The sequence below is a fragment of the Microtus pennsylvanicus genome, chromosome 7, assembly GCF_037038515.1.
Source record: "Microtus pennsylvanicus isolate mMicPen1 chromosome 7, mMicPen1.hap1, whole genome shotgun sequence".
In the NCBI taxonomy this organism is placed as follows: Eukaryota; Metazoa; Chordata; class Mammalia; order Rodentia; family Cricetidae; genus Microtus; species Microtus pennsylvanicus.
Genome location: NC_134585.1, coordinates 95,156,908 through 95,179,562, shown reverse-complemented (window position 1 = coordinate 95,179,562; position 22,655 = coordinate 95,156,908). Strand labels below are relative to the sequence as shown.

Below are 22,655 nucleotides of genomic sequence, written 5' to 3'. Positions count from 1 at the left end.
TTGGTGCCCATAGCACATGATAGCAGCTTCTGTTCCAGCTCCCTGGGCACAGGGCTCATCCCTGACTCAGGCCTTCCCCCATTCTTGACAGTAACCTCGAGGGTCAACCTTGGATCTCCCTTCGAGCGCTTCTCCTATGTGGTGGTACGCTTTCAACCAGCCAGCTCGGCGGCTAGGGGACTCACTTGTGCTCTTAATACCTAGCTGGTGCCCGAGTGCCACCCAACTGAGTACAGGAGCATTTGAATGGAGATTGAAACAGGGTCTCACCATGTAGCCCAGGCTACCCGAATCCGTCATCCTTCTGCCTGGGTTTTGTCACGTGCTGGGATTACAGGTGTGTGCCCCAATCCCAGCGTTCCGAAGGTCTTTGTTTCCCAATGCAACTACAACTTATATCTGTAAGAATTCTCAGAAGTTCCTCCGTGTCTCTATTTCGGTCTGGCTTCTCTTGCTGACCTGTCACACAATGTGGAAACAGGAGTCACTTCTTGTTTCCCTAAATGCTCACATTTTTAGGAAGAGGTGTCCTAAGTTTTTAGAGATGTAGTTCTGGTATCTTCTGTGGCTTAGATCTGTCTACTTAGGAGATCTTGTTCTCACAATACCTTAGATTATTTGAGAGTTTAGCCCTGGGGTTGTTTGCTGTTAAACCCTGCCCTCTAGTGGTCACAATGTGTTACAACAACGCGACGTTTGGCTATACCTCTGTTTCTAAACATGGGAGTTTTACTATGAAATGTAACAACATAGCACGTTATAACTCAACTTCGAAAAGAAGAACTGCATTTAGACTACATAAAGAAGCAATGTGTTTATGTTGGTTCATGTACCGCAAGGTGAAGTTCTAAAGGCCTTTTGTTATTAGAATATTGTCTGGCCTTGTGTGGTAGGAGACGATTGGGTTTGGCCTGAAGTTTTACCCACATCAGAGTTTCTTTGGAAGGACTTGCATTGACATTGTGAATAACACTGACAGTTTGTCAGGAAGGATGCTTGTCTTAGTGAGGCAGCAAACAGCTGTCAGGACTTGGAGGACTGTTGGAGACATTTTAGCCCTTGGGGACAGTGTGTGTGCTCAGACTGAAGAAGCAGGAGAGGGAAGCAGGGACTTAGGGAAGCCATGGCTACCCCTAGAGTCCCTGGAAGGGGAAAACTGAGGGAGCAGTGTTGTTGGGAGATTCTGAAAAGACCACCTGTTGTTAAGAGAACAAGTCTGGGTTTTCAGGAGTTTTCTTTACTTATCATCAGAATAAAATATCATCAAATAATTCTTTGTGACTAGCTTTGTTGGTTATACATCATTCTGTGTTAAACCCATGAGCCCATCTCCTTCCTTTACCTCCTCCCGAGGGACAGGAAAGTGTCCCAAATCTATCTGAAGCCCAGCGTGCGCCATATCCTGTAACTCTTTTGAGTATCAACTTGAAGTCACAACTAGGAGTTTCCAACCATGCAGCTTTGTTTCATGAACAAAATTATTGCGTAAGTTATCTTCATTCCATGAATATAAAGTATATTTGGAGCATAAATTAATTTCATGTTTAGATCTGGATTGCACTCCCAAGATATCTCTCTCTCTCTCTCTCTCTCTCTCTCTCTCTCTCTCTCTCTCTCTCTCATTCCATATGTATTTTTGTATGTGTATGTGTATACAGATTTTTTTTTAAATCTGAAATCTGAGTCAGGCAGTGGTAGCTCACACCTTTAATCCCAGAACTTGGGAGGCAGAGGCAGGCAGATCTCCATGTGAGTTTGAGGCCAGCCTGGTTTAACAAGAGCTAGTTCCAGGACAGGCACCAAAGCTACAGAGAAACCCTTCTTGGGGGGAGGGGGGAGAATCTGAAGTCTGAAACATTCAAGTATTTCAAATAACAGATACCCAACCTGAATTTCTTTATAAGAAAATGTCCTTGTGACATTTGGGCTTTTCCAATCAGCTCTGGTTTAAAACAGCTTTGCAGTTAGAACATAATCATTTCATGGTTTGTATTATCTACTGTACCATTACTGCGAGCCACGGTCTAAGGGCTAAGGATACAGCACCCTGGGCCTTCTGTTCTGGAGGTGGGAGAAGGGGACAATGAAAAAGAAAGACAACCAAGTCAATTCTGCCAGACTGTGATTGTGCTAGGGGGAAAAGGCTCACCAGGCATGGGACTCGGAGATGTTAGGGTAAAGGAGCTCAGGCTAGGAACTTGTCTTTCGAGTGGAAGGGGCAGCCAGCGGGGTGTCTGGGATTGCTGTGAACTCAGCAGCCTCTTCTGTAGCGGATAACAGGGAGGCCATAGGAGCTGCTTTTGGGGTTGAGGCGAGGGTGATGGCGGCTGGGCAGGCTACACAGGATCTGCACATCAGAACGAGACTGGAAGCCGTCTGCGGTTTACTTTCATAGACAGATAGGTAAAGGGCAAGAAGGAGGAGCGCAGTTGGGGGGCCGTGCAAGTGTTTGGTAATGGGTAGGAGTTTAGAGCCGCTCCACAGCAGGGTGAGGAAGAAAGGGATTGGATGAAATATGAAGGTGGAGCTGGATTTCCTGACGGACCAGATATGAGGTGGGAGGAGAAGAGGGGTCAGGAGCAACGCTGGAGCAACGCAGGAACAACTGAGAAGAACTGCGGTATTTTCTCCCAAGAATTCCTGATAAGATAAAAACCCAGAGGCCGGAGAGATGGACCAGTGGCTAAGAGCACTTGCTCTCCCAGAGGCCCTGGGTTCGGTTCCCAGAATTCACACCAAGCAGCTCACAACTGACTGTAACTGTGGAGAAAAATTCCTAAGCTCTGGTCTCAAGACTTTTTCCCATTGTTAAAAATGGTTGAGAAGCCTTTTAAAAATTCTTTGGTTATAACTATACTCACTGTGTGGGAAATTAAAGTGGAGAATTATTTACATATGTGTGTGACATGCATGATATGATATTTATATCCATGTGCTTGGGGTACACATCTCTGCTGGTGTGTGCGCGCGCGCGCGCACACGTGCATGTGTGCATTTGTGGGTACTTGGGATTAATGGTGATTGTCTTCCTAAATTTCTCTACACCTTATATGTTGAAGTACGGTCTCTTGGTGAACTATTTTGGCTAGCCTGAATAGCCAGCTTGCTCCAGGGAATACAGGCGGGCTGCCAGGTATACACAGCTGTTATATGAGTTCTGGGAATAACCTCGGAGGCATCTCCCCAGCCAAGAGTGGGAGATATTTTAAATGTTTATTTTATTGTATTTCATGCCACTTTGTGTTCATTTAGTGCATTCATTTAAAACGAACAATAAGCCTATTATGCGTAAAGATAGAGTGCATATGTTGGGAAAGATAGTCTTTTCTCAAAACACATTTAGTGGTAAGGACGGCCTTGTTTTATATTTTTGCAGATCTCTGTTGTGTCTGGTCCTAATAGAGCACAGCTCCCTGTGCGCCTGCTTCTGCCTCCAGTTTATTAGGTCCTGGTCGGATGCTGAAGCACCAGCCTCACATAGCTATGTGGTTCAGAAGGGCAGGAGCCCCTAGTGAGTAACCGGTGACGATAATTACAGATCTCCTCTGGTTCTAATCTAGACCCTGGAGGTTGCCTCACCTGGGCCGTTAGCTGCAGTGTAGACTCTGAAGTGAGCTCTTCAGCTCTGTTCCTTTCTGGTCCGTCTGTCTGTCTTGCTGTTTGAGCGAGCGGCGCTGTCATGCACTGGCTGTTTGAAGAACACTGGTTCAATGGAGTCAGCTAGATCATTTGAGCGTTTCCGTACCTCATTATATCCTGTCAAAACGCACTAGTTGATGTCGCCACCAATCTTCCCAGACAAGCTGTGACAATGTGGACAAGGTATGAGCTTCTTGGTGGTGACTGTCAGTCCTTCAAAACCCCAGTTTTCGCTTGACGGCTCAGATCTTTGGGTAACAAATGCTACTGGTTGTTGAACAGCCCACTTCGTTCATCCTCGCCCCACCCCACCCTCCATAAATGTCTGCCAATTAAATACTCAAGCAAGGGGCTGGAGAGATGGCTCAGAGAGTAAGAGGTCCTGAGTTCAATTCCCAGCAACCACATGATGACTCACAACCATCTATAATGAGACCTGGCGCCCTCTTCTGGCCTGCAGGCATATGTGCAACCAGAACACTGTATACATAAACATAAATATTTTTATAAGTATCTTTAAAATGTAATAGTAGTAAATACTCAAGTGAGACTAATTGTAGTTTTTAGGTAGTCTTTGTTAGCTGGAGGATGGTGCCCCATGATGGAGCAGCTCTTCAGTGAGTGAGGCGGGCCAAGGTGTGCGTCCAGCCACTGTGTCTGGATGGGTAGCTCAGGCGAGGCCATACGCTGCCCACAAGCCCTGAGCTGGCTCTCAGTAAACCAAGTGGTTCTCATGGTGTCATCTACCCCAGCTTAGGTCGGAACCGCCTCTGTTTCCTTGTATGCTGTGGGCCTGGGGTGGTCAGGAGTGGGGCCTGCAGGATGGGTGCAGCTGGTGGCTCTGCCTTGCATCTTCTCAAGGAAGCTGCATGCCACTCAGTGTCCCGTTTGGCCCTGTGTAACAGGAGAAGAAGGGCTCAGTATTATTACGAAAAGAAGTTTTAGGCTCTTGGACCCCTTGGAAGGTCCCCAGTACTAGGGGTAGCCTAGCATTGACGAGCTGTAGAAATACTAAGGACGCGAATAGCCCTTTGCCGTTTGTCCAGGCCCTTCACCACCACCCCAACTCAGCCTTCCCTAACAGTTACACTTATATTTAAGGACCGATTATTAATATAGAAAAGACATTAAGCTATATGAGTCCTCTATAGCTTCTAACTATTGAACATAACTGAGTCATTAATCACTATATTCTGTAGAGTGCTGGGCCGGAAACAGTTGCTGGTCTGTAATTACTTTACAGTAAAGCTATGAAAACCCAAATTTAGTTGAGGCCAAGGCCTGATCACAACAAAGATGCCGTTCTTGGAGTAAAAGTGCAGGCAAGGGATAAATTCGTTTAGGGGGCCGGATTTACTTGGGAAAACCGGCAGCACACACACTCCTGCTCCTTAGTTTTTATCAGTTACCCGAGCGCTTGCTCACTCTGTGCCCGCAGCGTGGATGAGCTGGCCGGCCTCCCTCCCCTCCTCGCTCTGAATGAGATAAGGATGTGTCAGGCCCTGGGAATGAGACTGTAACTGCTTGGCCCTCTGAAGCCATTTCCCAGTTCTCCCCAGATGGCATCTGATTGTTTCTTGAATGACCTCAGTGTCCAGGCTGCAGGAACCTGGTCCGAGAGGCCACTCCACATATTTATTAGCTTGTGGATGAGAACTCGCTACATAAAGCCTCCATTCAGCCTCTCCAAAGAGCTTTCTGTGCAGAAGAAGCACCGAAGCTGATGGACGGCTTCCTGTGCCCCAGGCTCCATCTGGACCCTGGGTTTTCCCAGGCCCAGGTGGCTGTGTGAGGAGAGGGCTCTGTGTGCTCAGCTGAGTCCATCCTACGTGGACTGTCTGCCATGCTGTGTTCTCGTGGTCTTTATAAAGAAGCCTAGACCTGAGTCGAGCCAAGGCGGTGTGAGCTGGGAATTAATGCATTCTGCCTCGACTCCGCCCAGTTTGGGATCCCGGCTTGTTTGCAGATTTAAGTAACCAAGATGATTATTTGAGTTAAAGTGAGAGCCAGCTCCACATAGTTCATTCCTGTTGAGATAAAATACCCTGACAAAAAGCAACTTAGGCAAGAAAGGCTTGATTTGGCTTACAATTCCAGTTTACAGTCCACTATTTCCAGGAAATTGAGGCAGCTGGTCACAACACATCCAAGAGCAGAGAGAGAATAAATGCATACAGGTTCGCACACTCTCTCTCCTCTTTATACAACCCAGGACCTAAACCCAAGGAGTTGGACTGTCCACAGTGGGCTGAGCCTCCCTCTTAATTAGGACAATCCCTACCAGAATGGAGAGATGGCTCAGCTGTAAACAATGCTTGCTGCTTGTAGCGGAGGACCAGGGTTCAGTTCCCAGCACTCACATGGCAGCTTGTAACAGTCTTACTCCAGTTCCAGGGGATCCTGCACCATCTTCGGACTGCCATGAGCACTGCATGCATGTGGTACACATACATACATACAGGCAGAACACTTATACACATAAAATAAAAGTAGATAAAATTTTTTTAAAAAAAATGAGAGAATCCCCCACAGACAAGCCCTCAGAACAACCCAGGATAGCCAAACCTCATCAGGACTTTCTTCCCAGGTGACTTTTGATTGTGTCAAGTTGGCAGTTAGCAATAACTGTCACGAGTCCTAATCCAGAGGATGGCAAGGCTGGCTTGTCAGTGTGGGGGGGGGGCATTTGATTGCAGTATAGCACATCATTCCTCATGCCTGTATGGGTAACTATGTGGGGAGCAGAGGACAGAGTCCCTACGTGTTACATCTAAGATGAGAAAGACCATGTCCCTAGAAGTCCATGTGCACAGCGCTTGGGCACTCTTCTCCCAAGGGAACTGCAGACTGAGACTCTACAGTGCTTGTGTGTCCTCAGCCACTGTTATATTTAGACGTTGTGCTGGACATCGCGGTGATGAATGTCACCTATGAGTAAGAGATGGTGTCTAACTAGGCATGTCAGTCATTCTAACAGCTGAAACCGGAACTCCTCACTGGGAGGAAGAAGCGCCACAGCAAGAGAGAAGGAATTCCTAAAAAGGCCACCTACACTGACAACCTAGGCACCAAGTTCTCTAAGTTCGTCCACCTACAGATTGGCTACAGAACGAATCTGAGGACGGTTGGGTGTGGGAGATGGTGTAAATTCCACGTCTTTAAGTTTTGTCTGGGGTCTGACCACCAGAGGGGCGCCTGGCTTCTGGAAGGAAATGACTCTCCAACACCTCTGAATCTGGTCCTGGGGTTTTGCAAATAACCAAATAGCCTTTAAGAAATGTCCTCTAGGAGTTTAAGGTAGTAGATCGTGCCAGTGTCTGCATGGAGGAAGCTACAAGACATTGATTCATGGCTTCCCTAGCCCAGGAGGGTCCTGGGTATGGAGAAGAGGTCACGCCCGTACTCACTGACACAGAACATCCCAGCTCCAGGAATCTCCTTCCCTACAGGCAAATCATGTCTTCTCTATCCCAGAAAACCCAGAACAACTCAGCTCCTCCGTGTAAGTACCTGGAGCAGACTGAGGAGCACCGCTCATATCCACTTGCTGCTGACGCATGGGTGAAGAGCCCTGTTATTAACGGGAGAAAATCATACACACGCTTCATGCAACGTCAGTTGATGTTGGCTTCTCTCTTAGCATGTCTCCGATGCGGAGTTGGCCGCACATCTTTGCGGCGGAGCCCAGCATGCTGCGTTAACATCCACCTTGAACCTAAACTAAGCTTCGCCGTTATTGTTGACGTGTTAAGGGAATATTTTAGGAAAACAAGTTTGAAGGACACAGATGAAGGTTGCGCCGTACCATCAGCCCTACTCCCTAGCCCGCAGAAGGTTCCTGTGTTACCGTTAATCAAGTCTGATTCTCACTCTGATAAGTGATCCTGTAAAGCTAGCTGATGTTATAAAGTAGTAAACTTCCTAGTAGAAAGGGCTTGGGTTTGGAACAGCCTGGGTCACTGCTTCTTCTGGAAAGGGGAACGCCCCAGGGATGCTTGCTCCTGCATTGCTTCTCTGCTGTGGAAGTGTTTTCTTAGATCAGCTTCATCCCCCAGTGGAAGCTTCTGGTGCCAAAGATTCCTCTTCAAAGGAAAGGGAACTTCTTCCTCAAGTCCAGTTTGGAAAAATCCCAGGGTAGCTCTCTGACTGGTCTCAGGTTGGTCATATGTTCACTTTCGGACAATATTCTGAGTGGTTCACACATCCATCGCACGAGTAAATACACATGCTCTCCAGTAAAGCTTTGGGCTATGGGAAGCAGTGTCAGAATTAGATTGTCAGGTCCACTTTCAGTATGAGGTGTGCTTAGAGTCCATCAGTCACCGACAAGCAGGAAACCCAGCCCTCTAGTGCTGCCACCTGCTTGTCCCCAGACGCTGGAAGTGCAAAGGTTACAGGAAGCCTGCTAAGTGATTATTAGGTCCACATCAGAAAAAGGGGCAGACAACCCCAAGTTATTCAGTCCCAGCCAATGGGAGAAAAGGACAGGAAGTTCTCATTGCCAGGGACCTTTTTAAAATGTGCCGTCTTATGCCACGCGGGCACACCAGCCGTCCCCTCCATCTCTCCGCTGTATCTCCCTTCCTGAAGAATTACATATTAAAGTCTACTTCCTTTCGACTAGCTTCTGGAATTTGTTATGATCTCATTTCCAACACTACCATCTGCTATTTACATATTTCTCCATAATTGTTGAGGATCATAGTAGGCTATTTTTCTAATTCTCTATGTCTAGTTAGGATACACATATAATGTGTTGACACGCGACTGCTAAACTTTGCAGAAATACCTCCCCCGACCCTTTTCCGTTTTATCCCTTTAAGCCCTGCACGATGCTTTCTGTAGCTTCACTCTCTCGTGGTTTATTTGTGGGCTGTGACCCCTTGCCTTTGTTTCATGGCAGCTGCTGTTACAGAGGGTGGAGAGGTGGGACCTCGTGAGAGCTTGTTATCTGGTATGTGGGTTTGGAAAGGTTCCCACGTCTGTTATCACAAGTGACCCAGCCCTAAGACACAGTGTTCCAGAGACTTACCCAGGTCAGCTCCTGCCACTCACCCCTGAACCTCTCCCTTCCTCCACCTAGCTCTCCCACCTGTCTGGGAAGGAACACTTAAGGCATGCAGGGACCGGGTGGGGGTTGGGGGTATTGTGTTAGCCTTTGAACACTGGCAGAAACAATCCATTGTCCCCACCCTAGGCATCAGGTAAAGAAAATATTGACCTTCTAGATGTCACTTCTGAAGACGCCATTGTGCTTGGCGGCAATCAAGGAAGTGAAGACATCGGCCATCAATTCCGTGGCCCGCAGAGAACCATGGGGTTTGGCCTTTCCCCACCAAGGGAGAGGTGCTCCTGGCCTTCACTCAGTACCTGAGGTTCTGCTGCCTCCTGGTCTTGAGAGTCTGATCCCAGCATCCTCAGTCCATGCCCTGCTCTTTCCCATCAGTTGTATGTTGTCTAGCCTCCCTGATGTTCTAGATGAACCCTCAGCCCACGTGGCAGGACTGCCCGGCATTGGATCAAGGGAGACCTGCTCTCTGGATGGGCTTTAGATAAGGCAGTGTAGGCATCCGGCGAGATAGATAGGCTTCTATTAGTGCATCGGCTAGAGCGGGTTCTGGCTTGCTTTCCTTCTTCACTCTGAGAGCTGCTCGTTGGTACCCACAGAACGGCAATAATGATGTTGGTCTCCTAGAGTGTGCTCAGTGAGACACTGGTAGAATTTTTTGTGGGAACACTGACTGTTGTGGACCTCACTTGGAAATGAGGTAGAAAGACGTCGGGAGCTGCTGTGGCCTTGCTAGATGAGCCCTCTAGGAGTGTGGCTGCTGCGGGGTTGCTGGCGTCCTTACTTGTACATAGTCTACATTTACTGAGATACACAAAAGGCCCTCCCCAAGACAAGGGCAAGGGCTTCTCTCCTCTTACAAGTGGGAAAGCTACTTCTCAGTCATAAGGACCTTCTTGCTGCTTGCCTGGCTCCTCCTCTTACTGGTCACAGCCCTGCCAAGCCAAACTGTGTCCATGGTAACCAGATACCATGTCTCTAGGTCCTCAGTCGCGTTCTTGACCACGAGGGTATTTAATTCACTTCCTTCATACTGACTATTGAAAGTCGTTCTGAATCTTAGGCTGGTGAGACTCAGCAGGTAAAGGTAACTGTCATCAGGCCTGATGACTCGAGTCTGAGCCCTGAGACCCACAGGATGAAGGAGAGAAGGGATTCCCACACGCAAGCGTGCATACGCATGTATAAACACACACACAATAAATAATGGATTTATTTACCCACAAAATGAATGGATAACTAAACAAATAAAAAAAGACTTTTTCTAGTGAGAAAACAATCAGCAAGGACTTCTAGGTCACCTAGGTGTTTTGAGTGTTGGGTATAAGCGGTAACCCATTTCTCCAGTGAGTGAATCATGACCACACAGCAGTGTGTATGGCTCACGGAATTCAAACTTCACCCCCAAGTTAAGAACTCCTAATCTGGACTGATTCTAAGAACTATTTTGGCGGAATGCAGGATTGACCATTGCAACATTCAGATGATAATACCCAGGATGTTTCTGACGTGACATGACCAAAGGCCATTTTCCTACTGAAACTCACCCAGAAGGGATTCCTTAGAATGTTTTCTGTCATGGTTGGAATGGGTGGGGCTAACCCTGCCGACTCCTCTCACCTAGTGCCTGCTTGCCCTGGACTCTGGCAATCCTGCCTTTTTCTCATTCCTTGGTAGCCGGTTGGTCCACTCAGCACTTGGGAGCCTTCCTAGGTGGGGGTGGAGTGGGATGGCTTAGGAAGAATGAACTATATTATGACAGTGAATGGCTGCTGTTAGGGGCTTAAAGGGAAGAGGGGGTCAGAGGATAGCTTCCTGGGGATACAGACAGGCAGTATTAAGGACAAGGAGGTGACAGCCTTCACGAGGCTAGATCTGGCATGACCCTAGAAAGAGCTGGCATCAGGGTTATAAACCAGGGCAGTATGAAGAAATCAGACAATGGGGAGATGGTTCTCAGGGGACTCTAAGCTAAAGTCAAAGATCCGTTGTCATGGCAACAGCCACCCAGTATGGGAGTGTTGGAGGAGCGAGATTGGCAGGACAGCAGGTCAGAACATAGACCAAAGTCCAATTCTGCAGCCAGAGTGGTATACACGCAATGAAGTGGGGTGGGGGAGGCCACCCATAGCCCATGGGAATTGCCCACAGGTGCTCAGTCAGATTGGCTGGGACAGGGGTGGGCTTGGAGTTAGACAGCATGGATACGTTTCCTGTCTGTTTGCATAAACAGCTCCTCAGATGCCGAAGACACAGGAGACACTTGCCTGAACAAGCGAGAGTAAGATCTTTGTGTAATTTTGATTTCCAGGTTTTAAAATGTAGGGCTAAAACAGACTTTTAAGGCTAAGCATGCTTGCCCATCTCCTCTTTAATCTCAGTTTTCAAAGAAGGGTCCTAAGCACCAACTGCAGTTGGTCAGTGGCTCAAGTCATCGTCCACCTTCTCTGAGGACCTGGGTCTAGCATATATTGCCTAGCATATAAGAGAGTGGGTGGTAGGGGGGTTTCTTGTGCTCTCCTTCAAGGCTGACCCTGCCTTCCATGTGTTGGGGGACACATGGAATGCCTGTTATTTGGAGCCTTTGGTTACTTGGTGAGTTGGGGAGCGGCCTGAGGTTTTGAGAGGTTAAGTACTTTCCCAAGGTCATTCAACTGGCTGTTCTCGCAGCCCCGCCCTTCCTCTAGTCTGGAGTGTGCTCAGAGCCACTTTAGAGCCCCGTGGATGTCTGTCTAGCTCAGTTTTGGAAGGTGCCAATCTGCAGAAGGGCTCATAAGATGGGAAAAAGCTCAGCTGCTCCTGGTGGGAACGGGGCGCTCCCTGAAGGCTCCCCTGCACTGAGGGGCCCTGTGCCATGTCTGTAGTCACTACCTGCTGGCTGCTTAATGTTGTTCACACTTACTAAAAGTAGGAGGGAAGGAGAAGGCCATGTGTGCGGCAGAGAAAAGCCGGAAGTCGAGATGACAGAAACGAACTTTGCTCAGCTGTGATGTCTTCATAGTCGATGTAGAATGGGAGGCAGCCTGGCCAAGTCGGTGGTGAACTACCTTAGATGGGTTAGACTCCCAGGGGTTTACAGGGATATATAGGAGCCTCTGAAATGTTCTGGCAAACATCATGAATTTGTGCCTCTTGCCCTGGGAAGATGGTCCATGACTTTCTTCTAAAAGTTGCCCAAGACCACTGGATAACCTGAGTCTGCTGTTGGAGCTGAAATTACTATATCACTTCTTCTTCTTCTTCCTCCTCCTCCTTCCTTCTTGACAGGATCTTACGTATCCCAGACTGACCTCCAGCTCATTGTATCATTAAAGATGACCTTGGACTTCTGATCCTCTTGCTTCTTCTCTTATGTTGGGAATATAGGAGTGTATCCCGCACATCCATGTACGAAGTGCCGGAGTGTGGAATCCAGTCTTCGTCTGTGCTAAGCAAGTGCTTTGCCAGCTGAATTACAGCCTGAGCCTGTGCATATATCTTCCTCATTTTCCCTTAATGCCACAGTATAGAGAAGCATTTCTGAGAAGATACCAGGAGATAATAGGTGGTCGAGATGCACGGATCTATGAAGTAGAATTATACAAGATAAAGCAAGAAAGAAAACCCAAAACTGCCTATTGCTTCACGTTATTCAGTTATGCAATTTTAATAGCTATTTAGGGAATCATAAAGTTGTTGGGGGAGGGGCAGGGACCTGGAGTCCAGCAGAAAGAAATCTATTTGTGGAGACTGTACTTAGTCTCCTTGTGTCGGGGCAGATCGATACTGTTTCCTGAAGGAGGCCATTTAACAGCCATCTCCCTTCATCCCCCTTGAGGAATCGGGGGAAACTGTCAACCTGAGATCAGAAGCCCATCAGAGAGTGTCTGTCACACTGGAGAGCCTGCTTCTGGGGGCTCTGTGTCCACCGGGGCACGGCAGGTTCTTATGGACCCTGAGCAGCAGAAATCTCGACAGCATTGCCTGCCCTCTGCCCACCGAGGCCAGCTTGCATTCTTGTTTGGAGCAAGAACTGGTTCTCATTCATAGAGGGGCATGTGCCAGGCTGTCAACAGCCTTCACTGCTCTGTCTAACCTGAAGAAAAAAAAAAGAGGATCTTCCAGTCTCATCGTTCCGCAATGGTATCTGAGACGAATTCTGTCCCATCGGGCCCTGCGGCTCTCCACGTGAGGGTGCAAGTGGGAATTGCCTTACAGACGCTCCTCAACTTAGGACAGGGTGGCATCCTAAGGAGCCGACCAGAGGCTGAAACTATTCTAACATGAAGATGAACTTAATGCACCCGACCCTCCAGGCATCCCAGCTTTGCCCAGCCTGCCCTGGATATTCAGAGCACTCAGCCTCCAGCATAGCGAAGTGCTCAAATACGAAGACTCTATAAGAACATGTCCAGTGTCTCATGCCACTGGCTGACTATGACTTTGGAAGGGAAATGGAGAGTGGATGCTGCCTTTTTTTACTTTGGAACAGTCAACCAAAGACCGGCAGAGCCAAGTTCAAATCCTGTAACTCCACTTTCAGTGGCAAAGAACTTAGCTGTCTCTTCCATTCCTGCCTTGTGAAGTGCAATTCCCTTCTCTCTCTTGGGCTAGTGAACTCCTCTTGGTGCAGTATCTTGGGGCCTCCAAGGCATTCCTGGAGTTACCTGCACACAATGACCTCTCCTATCTTGCATGCAGTAACTCCTTAGCCACACACCTGGCCTCAGTGGGTTTTCTTGACTGCCATGGAAGATGCTATGACCCCTGTCCTGCACCTTTCTTGATTCTAAATCCAGAGTCAGGTGGCCAAAGCTCCAGGGGAAGCGGGAGACCATTGTGTTTGTTTAGAACTGGGCAGCTGCAGAGCAGGCATTGTGGGAAGCCGAGCACTGATAAACTTCCCTCTCCTCCTCCTGATGCTGCTGTGCTGGCATTTGCCACACAGCTCTTCGGGGAGGTGAGACTGTGGAGTGTCACCTTGCAAGGCCCAGCTACCTTTCCCGCTTTTCAGGGACACCTGAGGTTGAGAACCCCAGGGTTTCTTTGGCTTTATCCCATGGCTCATTTAAGATGCCTTTGTTCACCAAAAGTTAGGTCACTAGGACTTGGTGGAAAGAAAGCAAACTGAACCACAAGGCAGAAAGGATTGGTGCCATGCGTGGGAGGGAGGCAGGGAAGAACGGCAGTGTTTTGTGGGGAAGGGGAGGTCACGGTCACCTCGAGAAACTCAGCTATTTTGAGCACCATGACTGATGTTCACCCCAATAGCTAATCTGAAATTGCTCACTCTGGACAGGGGTAGGCTGAGCCTCGCAGCCCTGGACAGTGTCTTCCAGTGCATGGATGGCCAGCAGTGAACCACAGGACGGCTTGGAAGAGACCGAGAGTAGCTCCACGGAAGCTGGATGTCTTGATTCTGAGGCGGGGAAGGCATGGAGGCTGTAGATAGTATATTTTCCCTGGTGTCCTGACTAGGGAAAGATGGAGAGATAGCGGCCTCCATGTCCTATCAGAGAAGAGTTCCTGTCATTCTGGGGAGCCTGCTTCTACTTGGGGTGGTACTGATGCTTTGGAAAGGGATTCCACCTACACTTGCTCATTCCTTGGAGCCAATGGCTGCTGCCAACAGGAAGCATGTGTCTGCTGAGTGTGGCTGGGAGGGCCGCTCCAGTTCCATGGTTACTGAGTAGGGCAGGTCAGTTAGGAGGGCTACTCAAGGGGAGCCTGCCATTGAGGGCAGTTCTTTTGTGTGTTTTCTGGGTGTTGGGGGTGTCCCTTTGACAGCTGAACCCTCCATTTTGCATGGGGTAGAGACAGTATTTGAGCTAAGGAGTGGGGATTTCTCCGCAAGTGTCCACATGACCGCCTGGCTCGGCCCTCTCGCCTACCAGGTGTTTTCCTTGGTACAGAGAAACAAGCCTCTTGGGTGGCCTGAAGAGGGTGGTACACAGGACCCGTCCCAGCGTTCTGCCCACTGGTCCCTTTCTTTTCCTGGGATTTTATTAGAGGCTCCCTTCCCATCCGCAGAAAGGCATGGTGTTTAGAAAACCCTAAATCTGAATTGGTTTTAAGTCTCATTTACCAAGATATCAGTGAGAACCACTTTCCCCAGATCTCACCATTTGCGTGTGGCTACACGAACGACAGCTTTAATTACACAGCCTTCTACAATCTTTTATTTTGGGTTCCATGCGATCAGTTATCTAGGTCCTGCAGCCCCAAACTGGAGCCTCTGGTCCTTTGTTCTCTGCAAACGGCACAACCATTCCAGTCCTGTTTCTCTGCAGCTAGAATACAAGAATCACTGTGAGGAGACTGGGGGGGAACTGATCAGCGCAGACAGGAGAAGGGCGCTTTGAGAGCTCGTGCAATTATTACCTTTAGTTGCAAGAACACAATATTTTAGTGTCTCTTTGGCCATTTGAGAAGAAAATTAAGACTTGAGAGTTGCTTCAGAAATTTGTGTGTGTGAGTGCGTGTATATGTATATGAGCATATATGTATGTGTGTGAGTGTGTGTGCGTGAACATAAATGTGTGTGCGTGCGTGTGTGTGTGTGTGTGTAAAACAAAAGCAAAATGTGTTCAGGAAACAGTTACCTGATGGGACAGTCGTTGGCCATTTCTTAAATAGGGAAACCCTCTGGTGACAGAGCAGTGACTCTGTAGTGACCTGAAGCCATTGCTCTGTTTTTACCTGACCCTGGAGCACCAGATTTCATAATTCTGTGTACTTTATGTCCACATTGTTTGCGTATTTGTTTCCAAGAATGTATTTCCCTGGGCTGGCAAGAAGGTTGAGTAAAGGTACGTGCCATGCAAGCCTAGTGTCATAGGTTCAAGCCCCAGGATCCACTTAAAGCTGGGAAGAGAGAAACCTTCGCAGAGTTGTCCTCCGAGCTGTGTATATGCACCTCCCCCCCCTTGCCCCCAACACCAGAGAAACACAGTAATTGATGTCTTTGAAGAATACATTCTGTCTTGCTGGAGATGCAGGCCGGAATTCCAAGGCTCTTGTTGACTAATCTTAGTAAGTTTTGCGCAGGAGAGAAGATGCTCTTTTTCCTGAGCCCAGCCCCTTGTGAAGACGTTTGTAGCCTGAAAGAGCTTGTCGTTTCCTGCCAAGGGACTAACAGCGGTGGCAACTGGGCCCCTACTGTCGTGGCTCTTACCCCGGCTGATGAGTCATCGCTGGGAAGCTGCTCCATGTGCGCCCACCTGACAGAAACGATAGGAAATAGAAAATGCCGCCTCCCCCCCACCCCGCGCCCCCGGGTGCAAGATATGGACCCCAAAGGACCATGTTGACTCACCACCTGAACAAACTCTGGGCTCAGCCATCTCAGAAGCCGGCTCGAGGCTTCCCCTAACCATGTGATGTTTTAGGTAGGCTTTACAGGAGATCTCAGGATAGCCAAGACAATCTCTTAGCAGAGCAAGCGTGAGAATGGGAGCTTGTGCAAGAGAAGTAGAACCAGCTTCCCTGACGCTTCCTGAGTCTAGAGAGCCTTCAGATCCCTGAGCCCATGTCGGACATGTTCAAGCAGAGCCTCAGCCTCTTCTAGAGGGTATGAGGCCTGTGGTTCTCCATTCTCCCTGATCAAATATAGAAGCTGCTCTATGGGCCCTGGACAAACAATTCCCTATTTTTATAGGCAGTCCTGACCTAGGCCAAAGGCCAAAGCCTCAGAGGATTTGCCGCTAATCCCACCGGATAGTTCTCATACCTCTCTCATGCCTCATCCGGTGTTGTTCCTTGCTGGAATGAATAGGTTCTGTTTCTCCCGTGTTACATGTTTTAGCCGGGGTGAGGTTTTAGGAAGCTTCGGGACACACTCCGCTTTCGAAAGGGGCTGGAACCACTGAAAGCTAATGTGTGGAAAGATGGGGGACGAAGAGCTAGGGAACCAAAACCTGGGTTTGATTTTGAAACAAAACAAACAAGCAAACAGAAAACATGACATAGCAGAAGCACGGAGGGTCCACTCTAACTGGGAAGAAGGAGGGAATCTATTGCTGCCCCTCAAGGTGGCTGGGGCTCTCTCGCTAGCTCTTTCCATAGAGTCTTCTAGGAAGGTTAGGCAGGGGAGGCAATTAAGTGGAGATGGGTAATTAAGGCGAAGGACTTAAAGGGAAGAGGGGAGGAGAGCCAACAGCTGGGTCAGAAGGGAGTACCTCAGCCCCCATCCTTGGCCTGCTGCACAGCCAGGTGGGAAGGGCACGGGCCCTTCAGGGTGTTTGCTGACAGACTTGCTAATTAAACACCAACAGGCAGTTGTGTTTTGCTAATAATGACGGCTGTGCCAGTGTTATCAGCTGCAAACGGCCTGCCCAGAGCATCCTAATGAAAAACAAACAGCCCTGGAGGTGGGCATGGAGACCCGGCACCTGCCTGCCTCCTCAGAGCTTCTAAGATTCCTCTCAGGGAAAGCCACGACCTGATTGATCACTTGTGGGCCACCTTTCCTCAAAGGAGCCTCTTTCTCACCCCAGGATGGTGTGATCTGTACAACTTGCCCTGCTTCTGAAAAAGCCCTAAGTGCTGGGGTGAGAAACAAAGCCACTAGGAGCAGATTGCTGTGGTGTGTTCCAGCCCTGGGACGGAAGGGAAGGCTGCCCCGAAGGGGGGGGGGGTATAACGATTTCTGCCTGGCCTCTGAATTAAGGGACAGCTAAAAAGCTCAGGCACAAGCCCTCTTCTAAGAGGGGTTAGAATTTCATCGAGTCTGGTCACATGAGAATTTCTGGCACCGTGTGCATGGCAGGCTGGACACAAGCCGGCCAGAATTGAGCGAGTGGATCGTATTGGCTTCGCCGGAGGGGGGAGAAGTCACAGACTGGCCTGGGAGAAGGAGCCGACTCACTCCCTTGGCCGCTGGCCGTGGGCAGGAGCTGCAGAGCCGGACTGAGGAGCCACCATCCAAGGCCCCCTTCCTTTTGACTTGAATGAAGGTGTGTGGTGTCTGGGACTGAAGATGCCTAAAGAATGCAGCGCCTTCCACGCCCTCTCGGCAGCCCTGTGCTGCTTCTATCACCGCAAATCATTCTTTGGAGTCAAGGTAGGTGTGGCCTGGAGCTGTGCACATCTCTAAATCCTTTTGGGGCCCCAAGACACTGGGTTTCTAGAGGGCACTAGGGGGAGTTTGCAGTTTGCAAAAGCCGTTTGGTCCGGTGGATCTTCCTGAGGTCCTAGCTGTTTTTCCCCCCAAGAAAGTCAAATCAGGATGTAGAGAAGGGGGAGGGGGCTCCTTGTCCGTGTTTGGGACAAAACTCTGTTGTTTGCCACACTTTCAGGCTCCCTGGGTTGAAATCGTATGCCAGAGTAACCAAATATGACAAAGCTGTTTTTTTTTTTTCCTTCTTTCTGTTTGGCTGTCTCTTTCCCCGTGTTCAGAACAAGCGTGAGGTGGGTGAGTCCCTTGCTCTGTTCAACCTCGTGGTTCATTATACGCCCACAATGTATATAATGGACAGAAACCACAAATTATTTTCTTTCGAGTTGCAGCCAGCTCCCAGAACATCTCAGGGTTCAGAAATGTGTTTCTTTTTACCGCCTGCATTTTAACCTTGGTGACGAGACCCCAGTGCCGGTGGCTTTTGCATGGCATGTCAATTAGACTGTGGGGGGGACTTGGCTAATTGAAACCAAGGTCTGTGTTCATGTCGCCCGCCCATGATGGACTCAGGACTAACACGAAAACAGGCTTTCTCCAGGCTTGATTTGTCAGCCTCGAACAGACTCCCGCCAGCCCCAGAATAACTGCAGACCTCAAGTATCCCTGGGAAATTGGAGGCTGAGCGCTCTCAAGGAATCCTTCCCACCCCAAAGCAGAGCTGCCTCTCCCAAGGGACTGAGAAGCCACAATGGGGCTATAACACTCTTGTTTCTTTCTTGCTACACAAAAGCTAAACCTTGGGAAAGTGACCTGTTGCAGGGAGAAAGACCCAGCTATAGAAAAGTACACAGTGGATGGGAAGAGAGGAGGCGCCCTCTGCTTCTCCTGTCTGGTTGGAGTTTCCCCGCAGCTACTCTGCGCGCTCATTTCTGTGCCTCTCTGTCAAGAACGTGTGAGGAGAGCGCTGAGGTATGGGTTGAAAGTGTTCCTCCTTGACTTACGACAGAGCTCCTATGTTATCCCAGAGCCCGGCTGGGCACTATGGTTTTCGACCTAAATATGGATCGTTCTGGAATGGGGTAAATGATGTCATGCCATCAATAGTATTTTTGAGTTGTCAAAGATAGACTGGGCGGTCCCAAAGGGACTCATGTGCGTCAAGGATTGGCAGTTAGCCCTCCCTCGAATAGAAGCCCATCCACGAGCCAATTGCTGTTAGTTCAGATGAGCTCAGCTCCCTCAGTATATGAGGAATCAGCTCACAAATGCCTGGGTCTCAGTGGTGAGCTGTGTGGATGTCCCAAGGCCCACCCAGAAGGAGCTACATAGTGGGTTAACTTGGGCCATCTGTCCTTCTGTTTGTTCCTTCTTGACCTCCTGTCATGGGATCCTGGTGGATGCCTCTTGATAGAACTGACTTCCTTTCTGCCCAGGTTTCCCACCCCACCCAGCTATGCTGAAGATTTTGTGCCATGAAGAAAGGCTCTGAGCCATTCACTCACACATCACTGTGGCTCTCTGCTGGGCCCTCCAGATGAGCTTCCCTGTTTGGTTTCGCTCGACTGGTTACCTGGGCAGGAAAACCGCTCGTACTTACTTCTTCGTGGTGCCAGTGTTGCCCCAACGATAACAGAGAATCGTTTTATTGACTCCCACTTTAATCAGGGGTTCAGGTCGTGCTGCCCGTAATTAGTTTCCATTGCAATTAGAATTTCGAAATTAAATTGGGATTGATTGCCTGATAACAAGGCGGAAATGCTGCTCCAGTTTGACCACGCTCGCTGCTTCCCTTGGCATGAATGTCTCCTACCCCAAAATAACACTGCGGTAGCCATGGTAACTTTCCGTTTGGTCTAATCCATATCATCTCAGGAGAAAGCAGGGTGTTATTAATAGTGTTGGTTGTATGGGAAGAAAACTAAAAATACGAGAGTTCCTTGGTTGCCCAGTCGCACCGTTGCACTCTGGGAATAAGATCTTATTTGCACAGGCCTTGCGGGATTTAAGATGCAGTTAGCAGCTTCGTGGACTTGTACACAAAGACCCTGGGAAGGAATGATGTGGGAGGCCGAGGCAGAGAGAACGATCAGCGCTGAGCATACATTGCTGGCCCTCCCCAAGGGAAGGAGAGAGAGACGGTCCAGCCAGGCTGAGCATCTCAACTCACAGTTGACACCCATTTCAGGGAAGGGAATCTTCAGTCTGAATGAAAAAGAAAGTCTTTTGCTTAGTAGGCCCATCCAATGGGCGGAAGCTGGTAACAAAGAAATACCAGACCGATGATACCAACAAAGCACACTCAGATGCAACATTGGATGTAACCCTGACTGTGTCCATGTGCAAAACACCTTTTGGGTGGCTGGGCCTGGGAATGGGGGTGAAGTGTTAAATGGCAATTGAGGTGTAAGTCCTGACTTCAAAGGACTTGCCCCAAAAATGCTTAGAGCGTGGTGTCGTTACTTTCAACAGGCTTCCCACGGTCTTAATTTTTCATGAGTTGTTTCCCCAGAATAAGTTCTGTGAGCTGGGCAGAGTGATAGTTTGCCTTTCCAATAGAGGAGAGGCTGCACCTCAGAAATAGCCTCTCCACCATCAGTCTGTGGGGCACCAGGAAGGGGAGCCAGATGTCCCAGCCTTGAACGTAATGGTCCTTCTACGATGCCGTGTTAGGATACTTGATGTCTGAACCAAGATGCTGTTGTGTATATTAATACTTCATTTTGCATTGCAGTTGAGAAAGAGCAGAATGAGCCTTTGTTTTTAGAAAAGATTTCAAGGGGGATATTGCATGCATGTGTGCATGCATGCATGTGGTTAGAAGGGATGATTCTTCAAAACACTATTTTTAGTGACTCGGGATTTAGATGGATTCCAGTCTGGGTGAGCAGCGGGTTCCATGGCTCCAAGGTGTAAGTGGTATTAGCAGAAGCACCGAGGCCAGGCCTGGTCAGAGCAGAAAGCTCACGGAGAGGCTCAGTTCATAGCATGGCTGGGAAAAGCAAGGAGAGTGAAGAAGAATGTTCTCTCCAGCCTTGCCCTGCCAGGAGTTCACTGACAGCGGAGGCAGGTTTCACCCCGCTTACACCTTAGTTCAGGATGGAGTTGTTGATCATGGTACCGTTGTGCTCTGGCCTTTGCCAGTTGCTTTGGCCCTAAGCAGTTAGGACCCAGTCTTGACTCAGAGGAAGGTTTGGGTCCATTTGGAGACTGTGCCGCAGTGCTGGACAGGAGTTTATTGACAGGCTGAAAGGAAGCCTCATTTGTCAGAAATTTGGTGGAAGGCACCTTGGCTCCCCAGAGGAGGGCGCCTGGTTGTAGTCTGTGCTGGAGGACTCACTGGGGAGACAGGCCTCTGCTAAGTCTACAAGAGCGAACAGAAAGTATCCTGAGAGAGGAAATGACAATCTGGGTTGAGAGAAGAGAATCCACAAAAGCCTAGACATAACAACCAGGTGTGGGCAGGGGGCCAGCCAGTGGCAGATAGCACGTTATGTTCTTTAAGAAGCTGCAGAAGCACTTTGGCTAGGAAGGCATGGAAGTCTTCATTTTAGAGGCTGGCAATGGAATCCCATTAGCTCTGGCCCCTTTGTCTCTGATGATTGATATTTTTACCTATGGGAGGTAGAGGAAGAGAGAGAGAGAGAGAGAGAGAGAGAGAGAGAGAGAGAGAGAGAGAGAGAGAGGAAGAAGAAGAAGAGGAGGAGGGAGGGAGGGAGGGAGGGAGAGAGAGAGAGCGCTAATTCTGAAACCCACCGCTGTACCCAGTATTTGGTCAAAAGGAAAAGCAGTATGATTGTATTGGAGAAACCTAAGAGACAGAAACTGCCATGCAAGGGTCGAAATGCTGCCTGCCCAAAACAGCGTAGACAGAAAGGTTGGACATAGAGACTATGTGGATGAAAGGACCAGAAAGGCTTGGTTAAGAACAGGCCATTAAGTCTAGTCCAACGGTCTTGTCCATGAGCTTCCATAGTTGTGAGGAATTGCGAGTGCAGACTTTCCCACACTAGGATTGAGCCATCTTTGCAGGTGTTAATCACTGCCATTATAGTCAAAAGATCCCGAATTGTGCTAGGGTGCTTCATTTGGATTAACGTTCTCTTGTCCCCCTCCCCGGGTGGGTGGGGAGATTTGGAGCCTACTGAATCCACATTTCAGCTCAGGAGATCCCACTGGCCGTCCGTGGAGTGTCAGGTCCCTGGCACTTGGGTTCCTCCTGTGAAGAGTAGGGGAGTGGTGGTTCCGCTCATTCTCCCTGTAGCTGATCCTTTGATCTGTGTTACCCGGATAGCCTGAGGAAGAGTGACATTCTGGCGATGACAGTGGCCCCATTGCCTTTGTCTTGGTGCAGATACATCATCCGTATGAACTGCCAATGGTGAAAAAAGCCACGAGGAGGAATCTTTCCAAGTGACTCAGCCCCTCCCCCCCGGTGGGCGCTTGTTGCTCATTTGTGCTACCAGACCTTAAACTAAAAAGGCCAGCATACTTCTCTGTAAAAAAGAGCCCTTTAAGTGCATTCCATTGGCGTCTGGGAGCTGTGGGGATCTGGTGTCAGTATCAGGACATGACTGGGAGAGGCTGTGGTCCCAGTGTTCCCCAACTAGCCTTAGAGTTTAGGTCCCAGCCAAGGGCTTCTTTTTGCTGGAGAAACTAGAGGGGAATCAGGGACAGGGTTGGGACCTTAGGGATATCTGTCTGGGGATTAGCACCTGCTGAACTGCAAAGTTGGGCTGTATTAAACACTGTGGTGATACCAGAGAGGTTGAAGAGGGAGTGTGTGTGTGTGTGTGTGTGTGTGTGTGTGTGTGTGTGTGTGTGTGTGTAGAAAGAACAATCTAGAACTTTCAG

The 22,655-nt window shown here is 49.0% G+C and overlaps 1 protein-coding gene across 2 annotated transcripts in view; it reads left to right on the top strand.

The window, feature by feature from the left end:
- Positions 1-22,655, top strand: part of Bcar3 (BCAR3 adaptor protein, NSP family member) — a 103,141-nt gene that overhangs the window by 42,750 nt on the left and 37,736 nt on the right. Inside the window, exon 1 of one of the 2 annotated variants that reach the window (XM_075981474.1) lies at positions 17,416-17,747. The exons of the other annotated variant lie outside the window; for it this stretch is intronic. Coding sequence (XP_075837589.1) covers positions 17,664-17,747 — 84 coding nt within the window. The 5' untranslated portion in view covers positions 17,416-17,663. Of the gene's footprint in view, positions 1-17,415; positions 17,748-22,655 lie in introns of those variants that run through there. 2 annotated transcript variants of the gene reach the window in all.